At 42.2% G+C, this 24,121-nt stretch overlaps 1 protein-coding gene across 1 annotated transcript; it reads right to left on the minus strand.

The window, feature by feature from the left end:
• Positions 1-2,326: 2,326 nt before the first annotated feature.
• Positions 2,327-21,533, minus strand: ATP1B4 (ATPase Na+/K+ transporting family member beta 4). Its single transcript, XM_048515032.1, has 9 exons — positions 21,222-21,533; positions 20,940-21,004; positions 14,907-15,066; positions 10,183-10,311; positions 9,184-9,291; positions 7,382-7,578; positions 6,555-6,611; positions 4,245-4,337; positions 2,327-2,936 (listed from the first exon to the last, which is right to left on the minus strand). Exons 2-9 carry the CDS (start codon positions 20,994-20,996, stop codon positions 2,778-2,780), a joined length of 960 nt encoding a protein of 319 aa, XP_048370989.1. The 5' UTR covers positions 20,997-21,004; positions 21,222-21,533; the 3' UTR covers positions 2,327-2,777.
• Positions 21,534-24,121: the final 2,588 nt, after the last annotated feature.

Here is a 24,121-nt window from a genome sequence, read left to right on the forward strand (position 1 = left end):
ATCTCTTTGACACCCTGGTTGGCTCAAGCTGAAGGCACTAGCATCAGGTCTGTGGGCTACAACAGAAGAAACAGCGGCAAAGCCCTGAGGTTTAAATGATAAATTTTCTGAATGGTTGGGGGTTTCTTATTTTAAAGACTGTTTGGGGACCCAAAGCTCAATTGAGACTCTTGCTCTTCTATAATTCTGTTCATTCCCAAAGATGAGTTGCTGGAGTAGGAATAAAGTGAGTTGGGGAAAAGTTAACTTTTTAAGCAGCTATATACCCATGTTAGCCAAATTCGTCCTGTCTGGTGCTGATTTTCATTAACTCAGTCTTCTTTGCTTCCTTTTTAAACATCTTCCTTTCTGCAGCTGAAGAATGTAGCAATTCTGACGTGACTTTTGTCATCCCTCTGGCGGTGGGTGTGGTGCTTGGCCTCCTGGTCATTCTCGGTGGTGTCTTTTACATGATTGCAAGACGGAAAAAGAGTTCTAACTATCAATCTGTATGACCTTTTCTGCTTCTGCTGCTGTTTCCCCGCTGTCCCCCACATCTTTTAATGTATGCTATAACAGTAAAAAAAAGTTTTTATAACAGTAAAAAAAAAAGTTCAAGTTGTTTGCATCTGTGCTTATGATTGGGAGAGCAATTGCTGACCTCGACTGCTTTTCCACATGGGAAAGTTTTTGTTTTTTTGTGCTGAAGAAACATATCCTGCTATCAGTATTATTACAGCTATAATGCCATAGCGTTATAACAGTTTGTGTTGGCTTGTAGCTGAGGGCCTGAATGAAGGAGGTTAGATTCCAGAAAATCCACGGAACTTCTGCAGTGCTTTACCTAAACATGCACTTACTCCTTGCTTTGACTATTTAGTGGTTCAGCCAGAATCTGCTGGACTGCTACTAGCTGAGTCCTTTTGAAGAAGCTTTGGGACTTGAGTTCCTGGAGCAAGCGTGTCCCTACTATTTTCTGACCTTGCCCCTGGCAAATAGTTTCTGAAACTGACTGGGGTTTACCAGAATAGCACATGATACATCAGTGGGTTTTGAAATGAGGGTGGAAGTGTATTCCAAGAAAAAGCAAGGTCACCAGTTGCTCCTGAGTTCTTAGAAATTCTAAGCAGCTCTTTACTGTTCCCTTTATTTTTTTAAAAAGAAACCACTGAACAGGAATAATGTCAGTCCTGGTAATATAATAGTGCAGGAGCCTAGGTACCAGACAGGGCCAGATACTTTCTTTTCCAGATGCATGTTGAAGCAGGATTTCAAGAATCCACCCAGGACACAGTCTTCTCACAATGCCCTGGTTGAGCAGGTAGGACCCACCAGAGTTTCAAGGGACATTGTGTCTTGTTACATCATTTTGGGCGATGGCCCAGCAAAGCTGGATATTTATCAAGCAAAACCTCTTGAAGAACCTTCTCTCATTAGGGTAGACATTACTGATGCTGCTCTTTTCACGGCGATTTTTGACATCACCTTCAAATGTTCACCTAGCCTTCAATCCAAGTTTACCTCCACAGAGATCTAGAGCAAATTCAAGTTTTTCTTTCAGATCAGTTCACATGACCTTATCTCCAAATCCTGATTTTTAAAGACAATCATGACCTAGATCAGCAAGGTTTGATTATGGGAAAAGCAGAAGCCATGTGCGACTACATACACAGATGTTTTCCCTCTAAACTACCCCATTGAGCCATTTGTAGTTCAAGAACGATGGTGTCGAAGTGCAAATATGAAGAGCAAGTCTTCTTGAGTGATGGATGTTTCAGTTCTCAGGAAGTAAAACACAGAAGGGGGGGGGGGGGCTAAATGCCATTCCCTGAAAATCCTGAAGTTTCCATTTAAGAAAAAAAATAGATTCATCTGTTTTCATGTTTCTAGCAGAGGGTAGTTCAAACCCAGAATACGTCAAATGCCTACAGCTGTTTTTTGCAGGACTCCATAGTCTTTCTTCTCCCTCTAGTTTCCTAGTCCAGAAGATGGTTCACTAATTTGTGCAGCTTTGGTGTCTTGAGCCACAGTAAAATCCCTTATAGACCCCCACATTTAAATAGGCTCCTGAGGGTCACAACTCAACTGTCTTATTCTGTCTTATTCTTGCTCAGTCTAAGCTGCCAGCAAATCTTGTGTGGCACTCTTGTGCTATATCATGTGCAAGTCATAAGAATGCCTCCATGATCCCCAAAACTTATTTGCATTTACACACAAGAAGCAGCAGGTTCACTACAATACTAAGTTATTTTCTGGCATATTTCCTCATCCCCTTTTCCTAGTGGGTCACAAGCCTGTTCCGATCTCCTGCAGTAAGTTGCTGTATCAAGAAAGATGTGTGCATTAATAGAGATTTATTTATTTTTATTTATGGGCCAACTCATCCAAAGCATATGCAGCAAGTAAAAGCATGTTGACAAACCTCCCAGTTGCGTTGATTAAGCCCCATCTTGCCTCTCTTGGGTTACCAGAAGCCAATAGGAAAGTAAAGGATATTGCAAAATTCCCAAGAAACCCCTGACTTGGGCTATGGTGAGTCTGCAGAGGGAAATAAGGAACCACTTTGACTGCCTTTCTGTGCACCAAAGCAGTCCTGAGAAGTTGTACTTAGAGAGGCCATTGCCACTTTTGGGGAATGTGGACATGGAGGCAGACTTTTAGATACACTAAAATTTAGGAAATGTTATTATTTTAGGGCTTAAAAAAAGAAAAGAAAATGTAAATAGTCCTCTAGAACAAGCTTGAACTTTCCAGTCATTTGTTAATGGCCATTTTCCACTAATAGGGGCTTCTCTGGTTTAGTCAGTGACTGTCAATGTGAAAGTAATTCGTCCTAAAAATCGATCATTCTGTGCATTGTTGATGATGCCGAACCCATTCAGTCGACACTGAATGGGAACGGAGAGGTTCTTTCTGACAGTAAACTGCATGGCCACCAGTGGGGATGTGTAGTTCTCCTGGGAAAAGAGAAGAAGGTGTAAGCCAGTCAAACAGGAATGTCCCATTCAGAATAGCTCCATATACATGTAGTAGATTAGAACTTGGAGGAAGTCACCATGGGCTCTCTCCTTATTTCCTTGGAATTGCTGTATCCTGCATTTTAAGCATTTAAAACAATTATCAGGATATGTTAACCTTAAAAAATCACAAATTTTTAACAATAAATCCATTGCAGTGAAACTAGTGAGCAAAAAATAGGCCAAAATGACAGCATTGGAGAGTTAGGGGGAAAATAGCAACTTCCAAATGCCCGTCCAAGTAAAAATGTATGGGCTTTATGAGACCAGAAGACAAAAGGCAGTTCTTGGGTAGGCACTTCTGGAAACTGAGTACTACACCTAAAAAACTTCTGTCCCACACGCTTGCCTACCGTAGAGGCCCCAAGAGGTTAACAAGGGTGAATGAGCCTTTCAAAGCCCTTGGGGCTTCATAGGCCACCACCAGGCCTATAAATCAGGCCTCCCTTGAAACAAATTGGAAGTCAGGAAAGGGATACATTGCTGGAGAAATTCCCCCAACCCTGCCCCAAGTAGGCTCATAATGAAGTCCCCTGCCATAGTTCTGCACTAGTTGTACTTTCAGCTGCAACTGCAAGTACAGTGTGATTTTATCTGTTAATTTCATTGTCTCTTTGTGCCTATTCTTTTTTAGCTTTAAGCCTTTTGCTTTTTAAAAAATTGTGTATACTATATTTACCTTATGCTGGTTTATACTGGGCTATGACCGTAATAAGGATTCTGATTCTGAATTTAAAACACCATAGCGAACAACATGTAGGAAAAAAATGCCTTCTAAAACTGTTCAACATACAGCTACAGAGCTTTTCAAGGAGTGATAACCCTCAGCTGAGAATCAGCACGCTACAGTGGTTAAGGTGTCCTACTAGGACCTGAGAAAACTAGGTTTGAATATCCACTCATACAATGGAAGCACCTTCACCCCTGACCTCAGCTAGTAAATGATTGGGAGACCTCCAAGGAATACCAGGGGGGTGATAGGGAGGCAGGCAATGGCAAACCACCTCCAAACATCTCTTGCCTTGAAAACCCTATGGGATCACCATAAGTCAACTATGACTGGATGGCCAAAAAACCAACCCTCAATTGGTGAGCAAAGCAAAGTCCTGTGAAGTTTTTGTCCAGCATATAACATTGCCACAACAGCTATTGCTGTGTCTGTCTTTAATGACTCGCTTACCTTTACATTTAAAAAAACAGCCAAGAAAATGCATGGTGTATTAACTCAACAGCTGTAGTTCTACTTACATGTGTTAGTTTGCCATAGTAAGGAAAGTACATTGGATCAAATGTGTTGTTTGGATAAAAATCTATTGCTTCGATAGCACTTTCATTACCTTTCTGCAAAATAAAAATACAGGCATGAGTGGGAGGGTGTGTAAAAGGTACAAAAGCCTTCCTGCTGAAATGTTAGTTTTGGCAAGGTACGTCTAGAAAGGATTCAACCACTTGACTACAAATTCATACCCAATTGCTTCATGTTGGCCAACTATCGCTCTGTTTCAATTGAGGCATCAAAATGCATCCGAGACGTGCTTCATTCCACCAGGCACCTAAAGCCATTGACCCAGGCCTGAAGTAACATCAAAAACCTATCAATGCACATAAAGCTTCAGCACAATGCACAGGTATGTCTTCCTTGGATGTTAAATGGATAAAGGCAGGAACAACGGGGAAAACAGAAGTGGTCGGCTTCCCTCAGTGCTGTTACAGCGCTGAGTGGATCCTTCACAACAGCGACCTGTGAAGATTTGACAAGTGCTGGCCCAAGTTTGCACACGTGTAATTACAGATGGTTAAGGTTTTGAACAACGGCATCCCTGTCTAAACTATCATTAGATATGTGACACTGATGCAGATTGAGAAGGATCTGGGGGCATTTGAACAAGAGCAAGAGGGTCATGGGTAGGAAGTCTTTACCTTTTGCTCTCTACACATGCTCCAGTTCAAGGACACTTACTGTAGAACACAATGACTGTGTTATTTCACAGCATATGAAACTGCCTTATGCCAAGTGAGAATCACCTGGCTCAGTACTGTCCATATGCATGTAAACAAACAACAGACACTGGAGCTAGATGAATTCTCCAGGTAAACTAATACAGCTGGGATGGACAATACTGGCCCCAAGAGGAGGTGGTGTAGTGGAAAAAGTAAAATACTACAGCAACCCTACTACACATAGGCTACAGGTAACATGCATTTAAACAGTACAGCTGACAATAGATCTTGACAAATTCTCCAGGTAAACACATAAAATATAGTCCAAGTCCACTGTGGTGTTCAAAACAGCCTAGGCAGAGACAGTAGCTTAAGACGGGAGGGGACTGATGCTTAGAACTGAGTTAAGAAAGGGTTTACGGTACTCAGCCTGTTGGGTGGGTTGCCCACTTCATCAGTAAGACATCATTGTCACTTGCCCTCTATTTGAAGGTCCATTTCAAGCATCTGTTATGCCAAGCTACTGTCCCTGTTTAGGCTATTTTGTACACCACAGTGGACTTGGACTATATTTTATGTGTTTACCTGGAGAATTTGTCAAGATCTATTGTCAGCTGTACTGTTTAAATGCATGTTACTTGTAGCCTAAGTGTAGTAGGGTTGCTATAGTATTTGACTTTTTCCACTACACCACCTCCTCTTGGGGCCAGTATTGTCCAGCCCAGCTGTATTAGTTTGTCATAGCAAAAATAAATCTGGTGGCACCTTAAAGATGAATAGCATTTATTCTTAAATGAACTTTCACTAATCAGATGCAACAAGGGCCTTTCCCAGCATCTGTTACTGAGGAACCTTTAACTGGGGATACTAGGTTTTGAAACCTGAGTCTGTCTGCATGCAAAGCAGATGCTGTACTGATGAACCACAGCTCTTCTCTTCCTAAAGAGAGCCCAAAGCAGTTGTTAATGATATGCCAGATAGAGCTGTTCCACCAAGCATATAGTTGAGGTAGCTATGGTGGTACTATCATTAGGTCCCCTCCTCCTCTTCTTTCCTGCTTCTCTTCCCTACTTTCTTTTTACTCCCACTGGGTTTCATTGTTGTTCCCATCCAACCCCAACTACAAACGTTATTAGAAAATGGGACTGCTGACTTTATATGTGGCCAAAGTGTACTGCTTAATTTCTTAATTGGGTTTTAATCTTAACCTTAATCTAAGCATGAAATTATATTTATATTGTATTTATTGCAATGTTTTCTACAAGTTGGAAACTGTCCAGAGCCAAAAAGGGGAAGGACGGTATAGAAATCACATAATAAATAAAGAATTACAAGGCAATGAACAGAAACTGCTTTAAATGTTTGAAATGAGCCAAATATGTTTTCTGTAACAGCATGCAGTTTAAATAATAAAAGACAGTCTGCTATCTCCCCCTTCTCCACAAAGACACACAGAGACTGGTTGTTGTGGGTTTTCCAGGCTGTGTGGCCATGGTCTGGTAGATCACACAGACCTTTTGCTTTGGATGAGATAGCCCCCTCCCCTTCCTACAACATAACTGTTTCCAGGCACTTTCTTTTAACTGTTATGTGCCCCATTTTGGAGTGGGAAATTACCTGCATTTTGCAATCCACTGTCACTGGAGTCTCATAACCAGGCCGATAGCCAATGATCTGTGAAAAAGGAGGGCTTTTTATTTGCTTTGTTTAAAAAACTACAAGAACACAAATAATCTCACAAAATAGGATAAGTCAGCTGTAAAGCATCAGAAAACACAGACATTTTATGTTAGTGTCAAATATTATCCTAATATTTTAACCTTTGTATGTAGGAATGAAAGTGCTGGATACCTGTCCAAGTTAAAAAGGAATACTTCCTGCTGCTGGTACACCAAGAGTCCAGTGGCTTGGCTTAAACTGCTACAGAGATGAGCAATTGATTTAGCTTTAGTGCTTGTGTTTGATTTAGATGTAAAACTAAGTAGTTATTATTTTGGTATGCACATGAAGTGATCGAATAATGACATTTAATGATGCCCCATAACCCAAGACACCATCCAGCAACAGAGTTGCTATCAATTCCCGTTTTGCTGTGGGAAACGGACACTATACAGTGGGCTTTTTGAACAGCTAAAAGAAAAGGATGCCAGGCACAGAGGATGTTAGCCTTAAGAGCTAAATGGAACCTGCATGGTCAAAGTCAGTATCATCTGGCTCACAGAAGTTGGGAATAAACATAAAAGAGGGCTGTCATCTTCATGACCTGCTTTCAGTCTTCTAATGGGAGCAACCTGGCCACAGCAGCAAACTTAGTCCTGGACCAATCCAGCACCCTCAGTCCAGCACCTTTGCCCTGGACTGATCCAGTCCTTCAGTCCCAGGGAGATAATTTGCAATTCCAAGACACATCATATGAGAATAAAGTAAATTAGAATTTCCCATACTCGGTTCATCTTCAGCAAGATGCACGGCTGTCCCGCAGAGTAGCCAAAAGTCTCATCCACCAGCCCTGAGCAGTTCTTTAACATGGATCGCTTGAATTGGCAAGCACGTTTCATGGCAGATTCTTCAGTATTTTGAATGAAATAATCACCAGGTGTGCACACTGCATTTTTGGCTTCTTGAACATTGTCATCATAAGCTAAAAGTAATAGAGATAGTTAATGGGTCTTTTGCTTTGCAGTTATGGTGTTAGCAAAATTAAACTATTCTATGACACCCATGTATCTTCTCCCTCTTATATTGTTACTATGAAACAAGTTTGAAAGCTGGACAGAGAAAGGTAAGTTTACCCAATCAGTCTAGATTGCTATCTTTGTTAGATTGGGTACCAAAGTTAAGGATCAAACCTCTGTTCACACAGGCATCCATTATACAGATACTTGGTCAGGTTGGTATCTTAAACATGATAACTCTGAGCCAACGTTTTCTTGCCCAGCAGCCTGAATGGTGCATGTGGAGCCCTGTTAGGAAAGCAGCCGTTGTACCTAAGGTTACCAACCTCAAGGGAGGGTCTGGAGTTCTCTGGGAATTAAAACTGATCTCCGGATATCTGTTCCTCGGAGGAAATGATAGCTTTGGAGGGCAGGCTTCATGGCATCACATAGCTCCCCAGACACTATCCCAATCTACAGGAAGTTCCCAAACTGGAGTTGGCAACCTAAATTGTACCTATTAGATATTCATCAGGGATGGCAGAATAGGCTGTGGATCCTCATACCTGCCACCTTTTTTTGAACAGCTAAAATGTTTGTGCCAGTCATTTTCTAATAGAGATTTGTGCATGAAGTCCTGGCAAGTTGATTGAGGGGATGATTCCATTTAGGCATCCATATAGTTAAGTGGGTGACCCTTAGCTGGACTAGAGGGGATATCCCCGTGGTGGCAAACCTTTGGCACTCCAGATGTTATGGACTACAATTCCCATCAGTCCTTGCCAGCATGGGAATTGTAATTCATAACATCTGGAGTGCCAAAGGTTTGCCACCACTGGGATATCCTGTAATGCTTGACATGCTTCAAAAAGTGTTGGTTTAGGAGTGTTGTGGGGTTTCCAGGCTGTATGTGATTCTGGCCGTGAAAGCCTTCAACAATAGTGTTGGTATAGGATTTTTTTTGTTCACAGCCTATCTTCATCAGTCTAAAATACAGAGAGATCATCTTTCTGGTTTTGTACTGAAACAGAAGATTGTGATTATACAATCACAAGGAAAAGCCGAAAGAAATCAACAATAGTTGAGACTTTTCTTTAAGAATGTGTTGCTTTTTATGCCAGTCGTCATTATTTGTTATTATTTGTCATTGATCAAAATAAAGAATTCATCATACAATATTAAGGACTGCCATAATGTATGTTGATGGCTTTTTGATATATGATTTGGAAATGTTCTGGAATAATATACAACAAGCTCATGAACAGCAGCAGAATTATTTGAAGAATATAAGGACAATGTATGTCTGGTAATGCCTCTTTCTACATTTTATGATTTTTAAGACTTAATCAATTCACTCATTTTAATTAATTTTGTAATGACACAGGTGTGGTTATTTGTATTTTATTCCTTTTTGTGCCAATTGTCACTATTTGTTATTATTGTTCACTGACCACAAATAAAGTATCTATCAACTTATGAGCATGATTTCCTGCAAAGCGTACCAGGAGGCATTTTTAATCATGTAACCCCCAAGATTGCATCACTCCAAAGGTAACTGATTCAAAGTGACAAAGAATAAGATCTGAAGCTACCTTCTAAGAACTTCTTTAAGTTTTCCACATAACGATGCCATGTTTGGGGATCTGACATCTTGAAAGAAATGAGGAATGAATGATTGATGTGTGGTCTAATCATAACTCCTGTAATACCAAAGGGAAAATTAGTTATGAACTTGATATTGAAAAGCCTGTTGGTTCTGGATTACACAGTAGTACCAAAGCAACATAGAGTGGCATTGATAAGGATTCACATTCTGAGCATAGGGCAAGGGGGGTTTAATAAAGTTTGGAAATAGCCACTTTCCCAGACAGGGATGCTGAGTGAGAACCACCTTCAAGACAAAAAGGTTTTACAGATTTTCCCCTGTAACTTTCCCCTAGTGAAGCCATTTGTGAGTAAATAATTCTGGGACAGGTTCCTTGCAAGACTGAGTTCAGCATTACATTCAGAATAGGGGGGAAGAGGCTTTTGTTTGGTTTCGTTTTGGTGTAATTACAAACTACACACTTGGAGGGCTCCATGTAAATTACAACTGGAAACTTCAAACTACAGCAACCTGATGACTAACTTGAATGGACCAATTTAAACGTGTTTCCCTATCATGAAACGGGATGCACTATTGGCCACACTTCAAGGGTTGTCTTTGAACTTTCAGGTCCTGCATGATTTGAAAGGCTGCCTTCTCCATACAGACCGCACACCCAGCCTTTGAAATCTGAATGATATACCCTTCCTTGGATCTCTTCACCCTTGGAAATCAAGCAGATGACAGCCAGAGAAAGGTTGCCTTTTTCAAGGGTAATGCCCCATTATGCAGTCATCTCCCCAGAGAGATTGAGAACTGATTTCTGTTTCTGCTTTACTATGTACTTGATTCTTTCCTGGTTTCATCTGCTCTTGTGGCTGTTTCTGTTTTGTTGCTTTTCCATATATTCTTTTGTTTATTTTTAACCTTTTCATTGTACACCTCTTTGGACTTTGGACTAAGACAGACAGATGGAAAGGTAAATCTGTTCAGCTCAAACACTCACCTGGTGGAGCGACTCTGTCCCTGTACCGAGGTGTGTATGGGCTCAGGGTAAGCAGCATTACATACAGACAAACTGCAAACATTCCAGCCAAGAAAAGGTAAAAAACTAGATAAAATAGGAATATTAGGCCTGCAAGACAGAAAGCACACAAACATTGTTGATGAGCTGGGGTACAACAACTATATAAAATTATATGAGATGCCAAGGAATCACAACCTTATTGGTTCTATAGAATCACAGAGCAAACACAGCTAGGATCAGCCCAGAAATATTCCCACACGAAAGAGATAGGCAGGTCTGATATCATCTGTTGTCCTTTGATATGTATATACACATTTGCTCCTGTGCTATGTGGGAATAGCCAGCCAGGGAGGGTAGGCTAACAATTTGCATTGTATTGCTACTGCATCTAATTCCACATGGGCAATTATGGGCTCATGCAGCAATGAATCTGTTCATCTGTTCTGCTTATCTGCAACCTGTGCACACCAAGATTCCTTGAAAGATTCTGCAAAGACGGTACACAGAACAATGAACAGGGAGGCATAGTGGAATATCCAAGCAATGTTATTCTAATAGTTAATTTGTTTGGGTGGGTGGGAGTCAGGGATTTCAAAAATTAGTTTCATTATGTGTTGCTGGCTTTTACTTGTTGCTGATTTCTCAGGTTGGCTATATTTTCTTAGTGAAAGCTGTCTTGAGACAACAGAAGGAAAGTTTGGATTTATATCTCACTTTTCTTTCCTGTAAGGAGTCTCAAAGCAGTTTACAAACTCCTTCCCTTCCCCTCCCCACAATAGACAGACATCTTGAGGTAGGTGGAGCTGAGAGAGTTCAGAGAGAACTATGACTAGCCCAAGGTCACCCAGCAGGCTTCATGTGGAGGAGAGCAGAAATAAACCTGGTTCTCCAGATTAGAGTCCGCCGCTCCTAACCACTACACCACTATAAATATTTTAGTAAAAATAACTAAATATTTCAATATTTTTTCCGGCTAGCTACTACTGCTTTATTATTGATGTTGCCTCAGGAGTCCTGGTACTGAGAGTTTATGCAGGATACAGACGTTTTAAATCCTTTCGTTCCACTGTCTTTGTCATCACGCCATTATGCTCAAATGTGAGCACATTTTCCCCCATTTCTGGATGAAAAGTTTAGTTATTGGGCCAGCTGAGCACATTTTGACCAGTCTAGTGGCCTGCTTGTGGTCTCTGGGGATCCAGTCAGTAAGGTGAGTCTGTTTACACATGGTCTTGACAACAAATTGCACAGACACACACACACACCCATCTCTGCTTTGCATTACACACCATCTGTATTATTCCCACACATTTCAGGATTTCTTTGTTTACCTTAAGCAACATTTTGGACATGTACGATTTGATCACTCTTGGAGTTTTTCCTCCTCCATTTTTGTTGTTGACTAATTTTTAGTTCCCTATATCATGGCTGGTAGGACAGTGGAGCTGAACAATTTCTTTGTTATGTTTTAAATAAAACTTTTAAAATACATTACATAAATTTACTTTTTGATGTACATTCTTTATGGCAAATAACAGTGTGGCTCACTCTTTCCACAAAATCCTGGGACACTAATAGGGTTAAGAAACTGATGTTCTTTGAAGACAAAGCAAATTAATTAACTAGGACCTGCTTCTATTTGCTTGTGGTAGCAGCCACTGGTGGGTTTGGATGCCTTGCTTTGGTTTGGATTGCCTTTTTGAGAGGAAGGATGCTTTCTCTTTGGATATCTGGGACCAGCAAGGGAAATGTGTTCATGTATAATAACTTGGGTTAGATCCATTCTGCAAAGAAAACTTGCTAGGACTGCAATAACAGTATGTAGAACATTTCCCCCCAACTTTAGTATAGTTGAAATTTTGCTGTCAAATCTGCATGGATTTTATCTTATTTAAGGAACTCTTATGAGCATGATCCCTGGGTAATTAACTACATATATAAGTGCCATCAAGTCACAGCTAAAGTTATGGTAACCTCCAGTGGCGTACCTGCCAGAAGGACATGGGGTCATCCATGTCCCCAGGTGCCACCTATCTGGTCATGTGGGCGGTGCGAAATCACCCCTATATACCAAAGCCTGTGCGGGCCTGGCGGGTGCCCATTGGCTCGGCCCCATAGGGAGAGGCCAAAGTGGGTGATCGGCTTCTCACTGTGGTCCCTCTGACATGGGGAACCACGTGACAGCTGCCTCCCGCCAGCCAGAGGGAAGAAAAGACCAGCCCCTTTCAGAGGGCGCACCAGCAGTCCTGCCGAGCACGGTTCGCCTCCCAACATCCCAACTCAGCCCCATCCATGTCTGAGGTCAGGGCGCGCCCGCCAAGTGTCAGGAGGAGCTGGGCTGGCGGCAGGAGTGCTGCGACCACTGGCCAGCCTGCCAGGGGGTGCCCATCCCATTGGCTTCTGGACCAGCCTGGCGCCCGGCCATGACTCTGGGTGCAGCCTCTGATAGAGGTAGGTGGGGGGGAGGGCGACAGCCGCTGGAGCTGGGCCTTGTTTTTGCTCACCCCCCACCTCTATCAGGGGCAGGGGCACAAAACAAGACCTTGTCCCTGGATGCCTTTTTATGCTGGTATGCCCCTGGTGACCCCCACAAGAGACTTTCAAGACAAGTGAGATAGTCTGCCATTGCTTTCCCCTGCAGAGTCTTCCTTGATGGCCTTCCATCCCTGTAATGGCCCTGCTTAGCTTCAGAGAGCTGATGAGATCAGGCTCTACCATGCCTTCTTCCCTCCCAGCTAGTGGGAGCAATGACTGACCAACAACTACTAACCTGCAAATCTGGCCCTTGAACCCATTTGAGTGTGAGGTGCCTTGCATTAGGAAATTGCTTATGCTGTTCCTGGCACCTCAATGTCTCTGTCTTGTAAGAATCAGTGGTATGGCTGGAGGGTTGTTTAAAAAAAATTGGGCCAGGTGGTGTTCAAAGCATATCAAAGGTATGTAGAGGGAGGGGGAAATACTAGGGGCATAAAATTAAATAACCCTTCTGTGATGTCACAACTGCTAATGGGAAGCACAGTAGCACAAAACTGCATTTTCCATTTTATTTGTATTTATTGTATGTCAAATATATTTTTAACAGTGTAAACCGCCCCAAGTGCCCTGTGAGAAGGTACGCAGAATTAAATAAAGACATTAATAAGTGTGTGTTGTCTTTGATTCTGTCGCAGACAGAGGCAAGAGAAGGCATCTGGCCAGTCTGAGGGGAATGAAGTCCAATGCTTGAAGTAGTGATGATAATCATAAAAAAGCCCAAAACATAACTTGTTTTTATTTCCCAGGATGAGTCTAAATCCAGTTTCAGAACAAGCTTTGAGAACCCAGATGTGCACTTTCACCCTCTGCATTCTTGAGGTGTTTACACTGAAAGGAATTTTTAGTCCTGAGAACAATCTGGGAAAGCAAATAAATCTGTGACAGTCCAAACCAGAGTTACATCCTTTTAAGCCAATTGACAACAGTGGAACTAGAAGAGTGCAAGCCTGTCTAGGATTGCACTGCATTTGCATTGGCTCATCCTGTAAGGGGAGCATCTGGGGCTGAGAGAGTTCCAACAAACTGTGACTGGCCCAAGGTCACCCAGAAGGCTTCCTGTGAAAGAGTGGGGAAACAAATCCAGTTTACCAAATAAGAGTCCACCGCTCATGCGGAGAAGTGGGAATCAAACCCGGTTCTCCAGATTCGAGTCCATCCGCTCTTAACCACCACACCAGTACAACAGGCAGGCTCTAACCTGCCTCACAGATTTGTTGAGTGAATAAAATAGTGAAACAGATGCATCACACTGTGTCCCTTAGAAGAAGAGGCAAACAAGTGTGACAGGTTTCATAAATTCCAAAACCCACTTGTCTATACATTTCCAACTCCACTCTTTCCCTCAGGTGAGAATCAGTATATTGATTATTGACAGTATTGCCTTTGCTATGTTTAATCATTCGCCAGCAAGAACTTTCAGTACCACTCTAATATTCCTGACTGTCAAGAATAATCTCTGCACTGAACCTTCCTTTTATCTTTACAGCATTCTTGCACCACATATTATTTTTCTGCATTAGACAGTCTTTCCTGATGGTTATATGAAACCCCTCTAATGGCTGAACAACATTTTATGTTTGACACACGACTACTGTAGGGATACTCTTCACAGTGGAGAACATGTCTGATTGTAAGTTCCCACTGCAGTCACATGTCATGTGTAATGTGTAGCTCTGTCCTAGGTAATATGAATAGACTTCAGACATCCACAGCTGTCCTGTCTTTTTCTAAGCAGTTGTTAACAAGCTTTCCTGTCTCTGAGAATATTTTTTACCCATGAACATCTGGAAAACCTCAGGGGAAAAATGTTCTAACTCCTTAAATGTTCCACTGTTATCCCTGGTTCAGCTGCATATGAAGACCAACACTTCTAAGCTGGAGTATTGCTTTATTTTGAATAGCCAGTGATGAACCACTCTTGTCACATTGGGGCCACAAGCACAAGCCACCACGAACCCACAGTTTGAGTTTGAGGTGGTCCCCTTGTATTAGTTGCGTTTGGGCTTGGAAACTATAACAGGCTCACATTTGAAGTGGCTTTTGGCCACTCAGAGATTGTCCAGGTTTTTCTTTCAGAAGTGCGGAGGGATAGTGCATGCATCACGGAAAACAGACATCAGGCTGAATGCAAATCTCACCCCCAGACTAGAAAGAAATGTTTCACCTACCCCAGCTGTGAGCTGTCCTGCCCATAAATTCCCTTGTCTCTGGATTCCACATGAAGATTTTAATCGCTTTCATTCTGTCACCATGCGTTTTCTTGGCCATCTCTGGTGATTTCCTTTCCTCTCTGTTTTCTTCTTCTGGGTGCTGAGCTCTCTCTTCATCCTGGAATGACGACAAAGCAAACTCCCCAGCATGCAGTTTTTCCCCCTCCAGAATGAATACTCCATCAGTCCAAAAATAAATGTCACCAAACTTACAATCTGGAGGTAATTCCATTTTCCATTTTCTCAGTGTTGCTCATTGTACTACAGAAACTTTCTCCCCCACCCCCAATTATTTTCTTTTTGTTCACCATGGTAGCTCTCCCATGATTTTTCTAACCTTCACTTCCCATCCTGACATCCCATTTACTTGTGACACCATTTTATTTCCAGTTCTTTTGAACCAAAAGGGAAGAATTTATTCTAGTGGGAAACTTCTCTATAAATGTGCTAGCAAACAGAGCAAGTCCAAGATGTTTTGAGGCAAATACTAATGGTATCTGTTCCTGCTCTCCCATATGCTTCAACGATCGCTATTTAATCAACTCCATTATCTGGTTGCTGTCCCTATTTTGTCCCTATCAGGGACTTGTGGTAGCAAATCATATTTGGGGAGGGCGGGGATGACAACAATATTGTATTTTACTTTGTAAGGACAGCATAAGACCTAGGGTTGCTAACTCCTGGAGATTTGGGGAGCGGGTGGAGTCTGGAAGTAGTATAATAATGGCATAGCACTCATCTTCTAAAGCAGCCATCTGCTCCAGGGAAAGAGATTTCAATTGTCTGAAGATCAATTGTAATTTCAGGAGACCTCCATATGGAAATTGGCAACCCTTAAGTCACCCTGGATGGGTATTTATATTGCATCCAGGAGCAGCTGGGAGGCGGCTATGGAAGAAGTGGATCTGTTGCTATGGCAACAGATGCCTCAGGAAATGAGGGAAGTAGCAAAATAAGGCAAAATTCACAACCCCTGCCCATCTGGGTTAATTAATTGTTGAGTACACATGAACAACTGTAGCTGGATGCAATCTGCCAAGGATTATTGTAAGAGAACCACCCCAAATGTTTTGGGTTTGCAGCTTTACTCTACCAGGTGGACTATTTTGTGAGCTACTGAACCTTCGCTCTGCCATGGAAGTTCATGGAATGATCCTGGGCTAATCACTGCCTCTCAGTTTAATCTGCCTCACTGGATAATTGTGAAGGGAAACTATGGACATCATCCTGAACTGCTTAAATTGAAGAAAGGATACAAACGTTTTAAACAAATAAAATTTATTTCTATTCTCTTTCCCTTTCCTCTCCTTATTCTCGGTGGTAAGAGTCTTCAGTAAGTTTTCGGTAAATCGCAGTTCTGTTGTGACATCACGTTTCTTGTGATACTGGAAGCGTTCACGTGTTTACAAATCAGAATTCTGAACCAGAGTTATTAAAATACGGTTTAGAAATCCTGGTTTGTTGCTAAGAATCAAACTGCACGCACCTTACTTCAGATATCACAACAAATTGCAATTTGCTGAAAACTTCCCAGTTTGTAATGCCAGTGTGGTATACTGGGGGGGAGGGGAAGGATGCAAAGTCAACGACTGGGACGCATTCTTATCACAAGAAATTTTAAATGTCTATGTGCATCCTAGGAAATCATGACTCAATCCAAACAATTTATTCAGCCACTTAATAATGTATTTTATTTGTCTTTTGTCTTAACATTTCTGATGCATAAAAAAGCATACCGAATTTGCAGATTTAATTTGGTTCAGTTATTTCCTCGTTCCAGAAAATCCTAGGAATTATATTTCTGTGAGGGAGCGTTAGGAATATTTAAAACAATACCTTCTGAATTTGGTCATTCCCTTCTAGGTGACCCTAAGTCATCTATGCCCTCTCAGTGTCCTGTTACACAGTAGGGATGATAGAACTGGCCTAGCTTAAAACACTGATGTAAGGGTTATTCTGGTCATATACTTGAACTGATTTGAATGCTGAAAGTACCAGATAAATTAGGAGAATAGTTTGGATTTATACCCTGTCTTTCTCTCCTGTAAGGAGTCTCAAAGCAGCTCCAAACTCCTCCCCTTTCCTCTCCCTACAGCAGACACCTTGTTGAGGTAGGTGGGGCTGAGAATGGAGAGAAATGTGACTAGCCCAAGATCACCCAATAGCCTTCATATGTTGGAATGGGAAAATGACCCTAGTTCACCAGATAAAAGTCTGCCACTCATGTGTAGGAGCATGGAATCAAACCCAGTACTCCACTCTTAACCACTACATCTCTTTGGAACATCCTCAAGATCATTCTCTAAGATCCTTCCCTGTCTATTCTTACATCCCTGCATATTTATTTAGAAAATGTATTTGTTGCAATTCAAGCGACCGTTCAAAATTCATGACAACCAAGACAGAAGCCAGTGTATGTATTTGCAAAGTTTTAAAGTGCATCTTTAATCATTTTAAATGCTTATGTGGGAATTAAAGAAGAGGAGAGCAGAATTATCTTGGGAGTGTTGTTAAACCAGGCACAATACACACTGAAGATAGTTTCAGAGGATAAATGTGTTGCTTTGCAGTAGAAGAGTAAGAAGAGTCAAGTCAAGCAGCATCTTGTTCCAGTGACAGCTGTTACCATACTTTGTTTTGTCTCTCACCCCACTTTCCTAGCATTTTTTTTAATTTACACCTCTCCTCCCCTGCACTGGGCCTTCTTCTATGTGGCTGGCTCCTTCTCTTGCAGCAACCATTTTGCAAGTGTGTCCCTTAGCCTGTGCTGGAATCCCAAAAATGCCCACAGGGTCAAAAAATTTGAGGAACGTTTCTTTTTTCATAGTTGCCTCTTCTCTTGGCCACTGGCATATCTTATCACTATCTTTCAGGAAGGCTGTCATGTCAGTTCCTCGTGACATTTGCAAGGGGAACAGACTGAACTTCCCTTCTGCTTGCGTGGAATCTGATTTCACACTGAAATAGACACAAAAATGATCATTCACTTCTGTATCATTTCCTCACTGCTAAAGGACCACACGGGACAAGTTTCTGCAACCTTTCACAATTACAGCTTTTGAAAATGACATGAAAAGTCAGAGCAAGGGAGCAACAAAGAACCTGCACATGGAAACTTGTTTGGATGATTGAAAATAACTTAACATTACTGACAATTAGCATATTGAAATAAGCCAAGAAATCCCTGCAGCCCAAACACCAGATATTGCAAATCTGTTATTAGGAAGCTGCATACCAAGGTCTCACAAAAAGAAAACAAATACACACTGGCGTACCCTGCACAATTTTTCAGGGCACTGTTGAAAAGCTTTTTGATTCTATAAAACTAGTTGCCTGCTGTTCCCTTCACATATCAGCTATTCTCACATCCCACCTCCTCTCCAACATGCTGTAACTCAAAGATTTAATTTTCTTTCTTACAATGCCACATTTGGTTCCCATACTGACTCTAGATCCAATGACTGCAGACCCCTGGTGTAGAAAATCAGAATCTGCTACAACAGTAGAGATAAGTATGAAGCTCAGGTGCAGTATTTTTTACTCCCACCCACCCAACTGAATCCGAGTGTGAAAGCTTCTTATTTCACAAAGGACAGAAAGTATTTGATTCATAGAGCTGGTTCATACATGCATATTCGCCACTTAATGTGAATGAATTACCCCTGATGTTACCAGTCAGACCTGAGGCGGGATGGAGGATGGGGGTGGGGGGGGGCTGTTTTCAGAAAAACAGTGTCTCTACTTGTCACGTCTCCCCTATAGGGTGTACTAAACATAAAGGCCAAAGTTGAGCATTATCTCCTATGCAGACTCAGTGGTACCCCTAGGATCAAACCTGCCTGGGCATATCTCCCTGCCAGACATTGAAATGCACAACAACCAGCCTCATCTTTTCTAAAGCAATCAGGAAAGACAAAAGCCTATGCCTGAGAAACCAGTCCTCACCAGGGACTGCAATGCAGCTGCCTTCGGTTCAGCAAAGGATATGCTGATATCATCAAGACTTCCTTTCAGTTGTTCTTCAATACACTAATCCTATCTTCCTTTTCCTGACTAACCACTAGGAAAAGACCATCTCCATTTGAATTGGAAAAGCCACAGAGCTGTGATTCAATCAGCTCACCCTAAAATCTAATAATCCTCAGATGCTCCCCAGGCTTGGGACATTAAGCCAAGTGTTTGTCTCACTGTTCTCTTTCAGAGGATAAGTGCTGTCTTTGTCCAGGAAGTTTAAGCTCTCTTAATGTTGCTATACCCTGTTCAGGATAAAGATGGCAGGAGATTTGTGAATTCATCTGCCATTTCCTGGACCATCTTTGTTTTAGAATGCTTCACTTGGGACCTAGTGCCTTGGGGACAGAACTAGGTAGGCAGTGAGACCTAAGAAGCATTCTAGAACAAAGATAGTCCAGGAAATGGTGGATGAATTCACAAATCTCCTGTCTTCTGTATCTTGAACAGGGTAGATGGTCACATTTTCCTATAAATCGGCTGCACACCTTGCAGTTAGTGCCCAGTGTTTTTTGGACTGTCTTTTAGTTCAGTTGCATTGCTTGCCAGCTGCTTTCACCCTGACTCTTCAGAGCTCAATGAGGGCATTGAACTCTGCCTCTCAGGACCATTCCTCTTCAAGATAAGGTAATTATCACTTTTCCCCACAGTGGCCTGATTATTCCAGATCTTTCCCCTCACCTCTTTCTAAATCCAAGGACTATGTGAACACTCTGTGTGTGCCTGTATTTTTGCCATTTGTGTGTGTAATTTTTATTATTTTACTTCTTTAATAAAACTTTAAACTTTATTCCTGACTCTGGAAAAAAAAACCTACTGTAAAAACAGGTAAGAAAGATCTTGGTTGCCCTCTCTTGCTAAGCAAAGTCTGACCCTGATAATTTTCAACTCTAAAAACAGTAGACCCCAGCATTTTGGGTAACACTGATGGGAAGATCATATCACCTTGTATCACCCCTAGTGACAACGCTTCTCAGTGGAGTCAGCTCGCACTTTTAGCAGTGAGTCATCAGTTGATGAGCAACCAAAGAGAGGTACATATATGCATGTGCAGAAGAATCAGGAAGCTATCTAGCCAAACCTGTACAGGAGGCAAACTCATCCACAGATCAACCATAGGAAATAAAAAGATGTCCCATCAGAAATCTAAATCTCCTGTAGCTTCTAGTTGATATGATCTGGATGAAGCATTCCTCCAGATATATGGCAATCATCAAAACACAACCACTGCATCCCAGTTATTGCCCTTTGGTGTAAGAATTGATTCCTCTTCACTCCTTCATGTGACCTCAGACTCCCCTTCCAGCACTTTGGAATCACGTGATTACTGTGACCCAGAGATAGAATGCTAAATAGTATGGAGTTTTCCCCACCATTTTGATAGTTCCAGGGCAATTTAGGCCTCCTCTATGAAAAAAACTTTTTCATTGTTGCCTTCCACAAGAGGAATCAATCACATTAGATATGGTCCATGCATTGTTCCACTTGTATGCCAGTTATGCAAATCAGCACTGATACATCTCTGGAAGCCACAACACAGCCACAACAAGATCTGTACAACTGGTTGACACATGGCCAAGCTAGACTCAGATTGCCCATGCACCTGTGTGGGAGCAGATTGAAGACTCCAGCTAAGCTAAGCTCACATAGATGTTATATATGCATAAGAACTATCTGGATGGAGCACTTTTTCATCAGAATTGCTTGATTAAAATCATGCTAAATTTCTTCTTACTTAGTCATTTCCAGCCAGCCAGCATTTTCTTATCAACAACCAGAAAATCAAGCTCTGCATTCTGCATTTTTGTATTTTCCCTGATACATCTTCTTGATTTCTTCCGTTCAGAAGGTGGCAAGGACTAACCATAAGCAAGGATGATTCAGTCCCACATATGAATCTACCGTATGCAGTTGGGCATGAAAGGCAATTAGCTATCTTTGACTCTCCCTCCTTGTTGCTGTTGAGAATCACTTACTTACCATCTTTGGCTTATAGTTCCCCTGGTAGTCCTCAGCATCTCTGGAGGTGGCATTCATTTCCCTGGCTTTGTACAAAATGCAGAAAAAATGGAGTAATTAGTACTGATGAAACTACATCTCAGGCTAACGGTGCATGCTGCTCTCTCCACCACGTCTGCCAACCCTGGAGAATTCTTAAACTAAACCCTTTCTTTGGAATAATCCCATAACTCCAATCGCACGCTTAGATTTATGGGAAACAGGCTGAGAAGTGAAATCAAATACAAATGACCAAGAAGAGACCTCTTTCTTAGACCTCCAGCAGCAGGTGAAAAGTGTTGCTTTTTCAAAGTTGCAAGGAAGAGGTAAGCTTCAAGCGGAACGCCAGAAAGGGAATTGCTTTCATTAGGCAGATGAGATCATGCAATAGGAGTCCAGATAGACATGAAGACCCTCTTCAAAAGCAGAATTGGAGACTTGAATAACACTTTAAGAGAAATATCAGGAAAACAAGAGTCTCTCGGGGGAAAGAATCATTGTTGTCTCTGCCCGTGGGGGCTGGGGATCAATTCAATATTACGAAGCAGCAAAACGTAAGCAAAGAGAGATTGAATATGTGTGCCAATATGTCCCTGTCAGTCAGGGGGGTACCATGTACAAAGCTTGCAAAATCTCTTTAGCAGTTGGAGGGTTGCTATATTTATCACTTTTGAGTTCTGGCAGGCCAGAGGTAGGATTCTTACAGTGTCAGTTTCCCAGCCATCTATAATTCTATGAGCTCTCTGAAGTTCACAGCAGAACAGGCAAGCCAGACAGCTCACATTGAATGCCACATGGTTCTGCTGGGTTGCTAACTAATGGATATCCCACAACAAAGGTGGGCGATGCACACAAAACATTCACTAATTCACACATCTTGTCCTTGATGAAAGTGTGGTGTGGTGTGGAGGGGGAGGGGGAGGGGGAAAAGAGGGAGAGAGATCTTTATTTTATTTTATACCCTGCCCTTTCTTGGCTAAAGAAGAGCTGAGATGGCAGCTTGGATTGCCACTTTTTTTTTACTGGCCCAGTTCCCATTTTTTTAGCAGCACACTTATAAGTCTGACCTCTAGAAAACTGTTAGGGAGTTCATCAGTTAACAGCCTTGGGTTGAAAACCAAGTCTATATACAGAGAGGGGTGGTGTATAAATGTAATAAATCAAATCAAGCAATGAAGAATTGAAGGAGGGAGGCAAAACCAGTAAAAACCAGAACAAACAGCTCATAGCAAGTATAGGAGTAAACTGTTAAGACTTGAAGGCTTCCAGTCTTCCAGAGCCCTTGGTAGCAGGGCAGTGTCAAACAGGGAGGCTAAAAACAAAAAATAGTCTCCCCACTGGTGCAAAGCCTTTCATTGGGCTCTATGGTCTCATGCCACCCAAAAGGGTGGCATAAGCCCAAACCCCCAGCACCAACCAGCATTCTGGCGGACAAAGCCCTGGGGGAAGCTGACTAATGTCAGCTCCATGCCCCAGCCCACCCTTAGAACTCCACACTGGTGAAGCTTTTTAGGCCAGCAGGCCTAGGGACAAGTGGCGGCTTTCAGATGGGGCACCGCAAAGCCATGCTGCATCTGGCCACCTGAGTAAGTTGCCCATCTGCCGGCTCATTTACCTTTGTACCAGCGCAGGCCAGTGCCAATATGCCAACAATAGGGGGATGGACTCTGTTCTGGAGGACCAAGTACAATTCCCCACTCCTCCACATGAAGGCCTTGGCCCAGTCATAGTTCTCCCAAAACTCTCTCAGCCCACTCAGAGGGAGGCAGTGGCAAGCCACCTCCAAACTTGGAAAACCTACAGGGCCACCGTAAGATAGCTGTGACTAGAGGGCACTTTTCACCACAGCATTGTTACAGGACCCCTTACCAAATAACCTTTTCATTTTGGTATCAGATACTGGGGACCTTTTTCTGAGTTCTTTTTTTTATCCAGCAGTCACTTCTCTCCTCTCCCATCAACTGATTTGGAATTCTCTCAGTTTTCAAATCCCCAGGTTCTCATCAGCTTAAAGCTGTGGTTCCAATTGCTGGTTAGTACCCAAAAGTGGGTAATTACAGTCTTACAGATAGGTCATAAGGCTAGAAGGGAAGAGGAAGAGATTGAACTGGGAGAGGAGGCTGGATGGCTGTTGAGAGATGGACATCATTGTCTAAAATCATTCCGACAGATTATTTTATACAATGTTCCACCAAGTTCTTGGTCAACATTTGGTGAGTTTCCTTGAGGTAGCTTTAAAAAAAAAACAACCAATTTTCACCAGAGCCTTTCCCATGAATTAATAGCAAATCTCAGGTTGCATTCAAATCATGTGTAGGATAGCCAAGAAATAAAGCTTTGCCTCTAAGAGAGCCAGCATGGTGTAGTGGTTAAGAGCAGGTGAAGTCTAATCTGGAGAACCGGGTTTAATTCCCCGCTCTGCCACTTCAGCTATGGAAGCTTATCTGGGGAACTAGATTTGCTTGTGCACTCCAACACATGCCAGCTGGGTGACCTTGGGCAAGTCACAGCTTTTCGGAGTTCTCCCAGCCCCACCTATCTCACAGGGTATTTGTTGTGAGAGGGAAAGGGAAAGGAGTTTGTAAGGCCCTTTGAGTCTCCTTACAGAAGAGAAAGGGGAGATATAAATCCAATTCTTCTTAAGTAATGCTATACATTTATAAACGTTACATATGAAAAAATGTATTTAGTGTTGCCTGATGTGAGATTCCTGTGGTTTATGTTGGGGAGAAGGAAAGTAGAGCACGATTACTTTGCAAGAGGGTCCTGAGCACTACAGTAAGCTTAAAAGTGGGCACCCAAAAGTACAGTACGTTTAGAAGGGATCTCACTTTAGAAAGTTTTGAGAGTCACTGACCTACAGAGATTCTAGTCCTGCATCCTCTGAAATGTGTTGCATTTCAAGCAAAATACCCAGCCTGTGGTCAGCTATATAAAGGGAAACCTTCATGGTGCCCCTGGGTGCCTGCCAATGTGTTCCTTGATTCTCACTTGCTTCTTGTCCAAAGCAAAGAGCCAGTGCTGGCTTTCCTCCAATTCATTGGTGTTGTAAAGGACTCCAGAGGGCATCATTTTTGGTTCTGCAGGGGATATCACTGATTCTAACGTAGGAGGAACCTCCCAACATCTAATCAAAAACTCCAAAAACGGATCTCAAATGTCCA

This window comes from Sphaerodactylus townsendi, linkage group LG13 (assembly GCF_021028975.2).
Source record: "Sphaerodactylus townsendi isolate TG3544 linkage group LG13, MPM_Stown_v2.3, whole genome shotgun sequence".
NCBI classification, from domain to species: domain Eukaryota; kingdom Metazoa; phylum Chordata; class Lepidosauria; order Squamata; family Sphaerodactylidae; genus Sphaerodactylus; species Sphaerodactylus townsendi.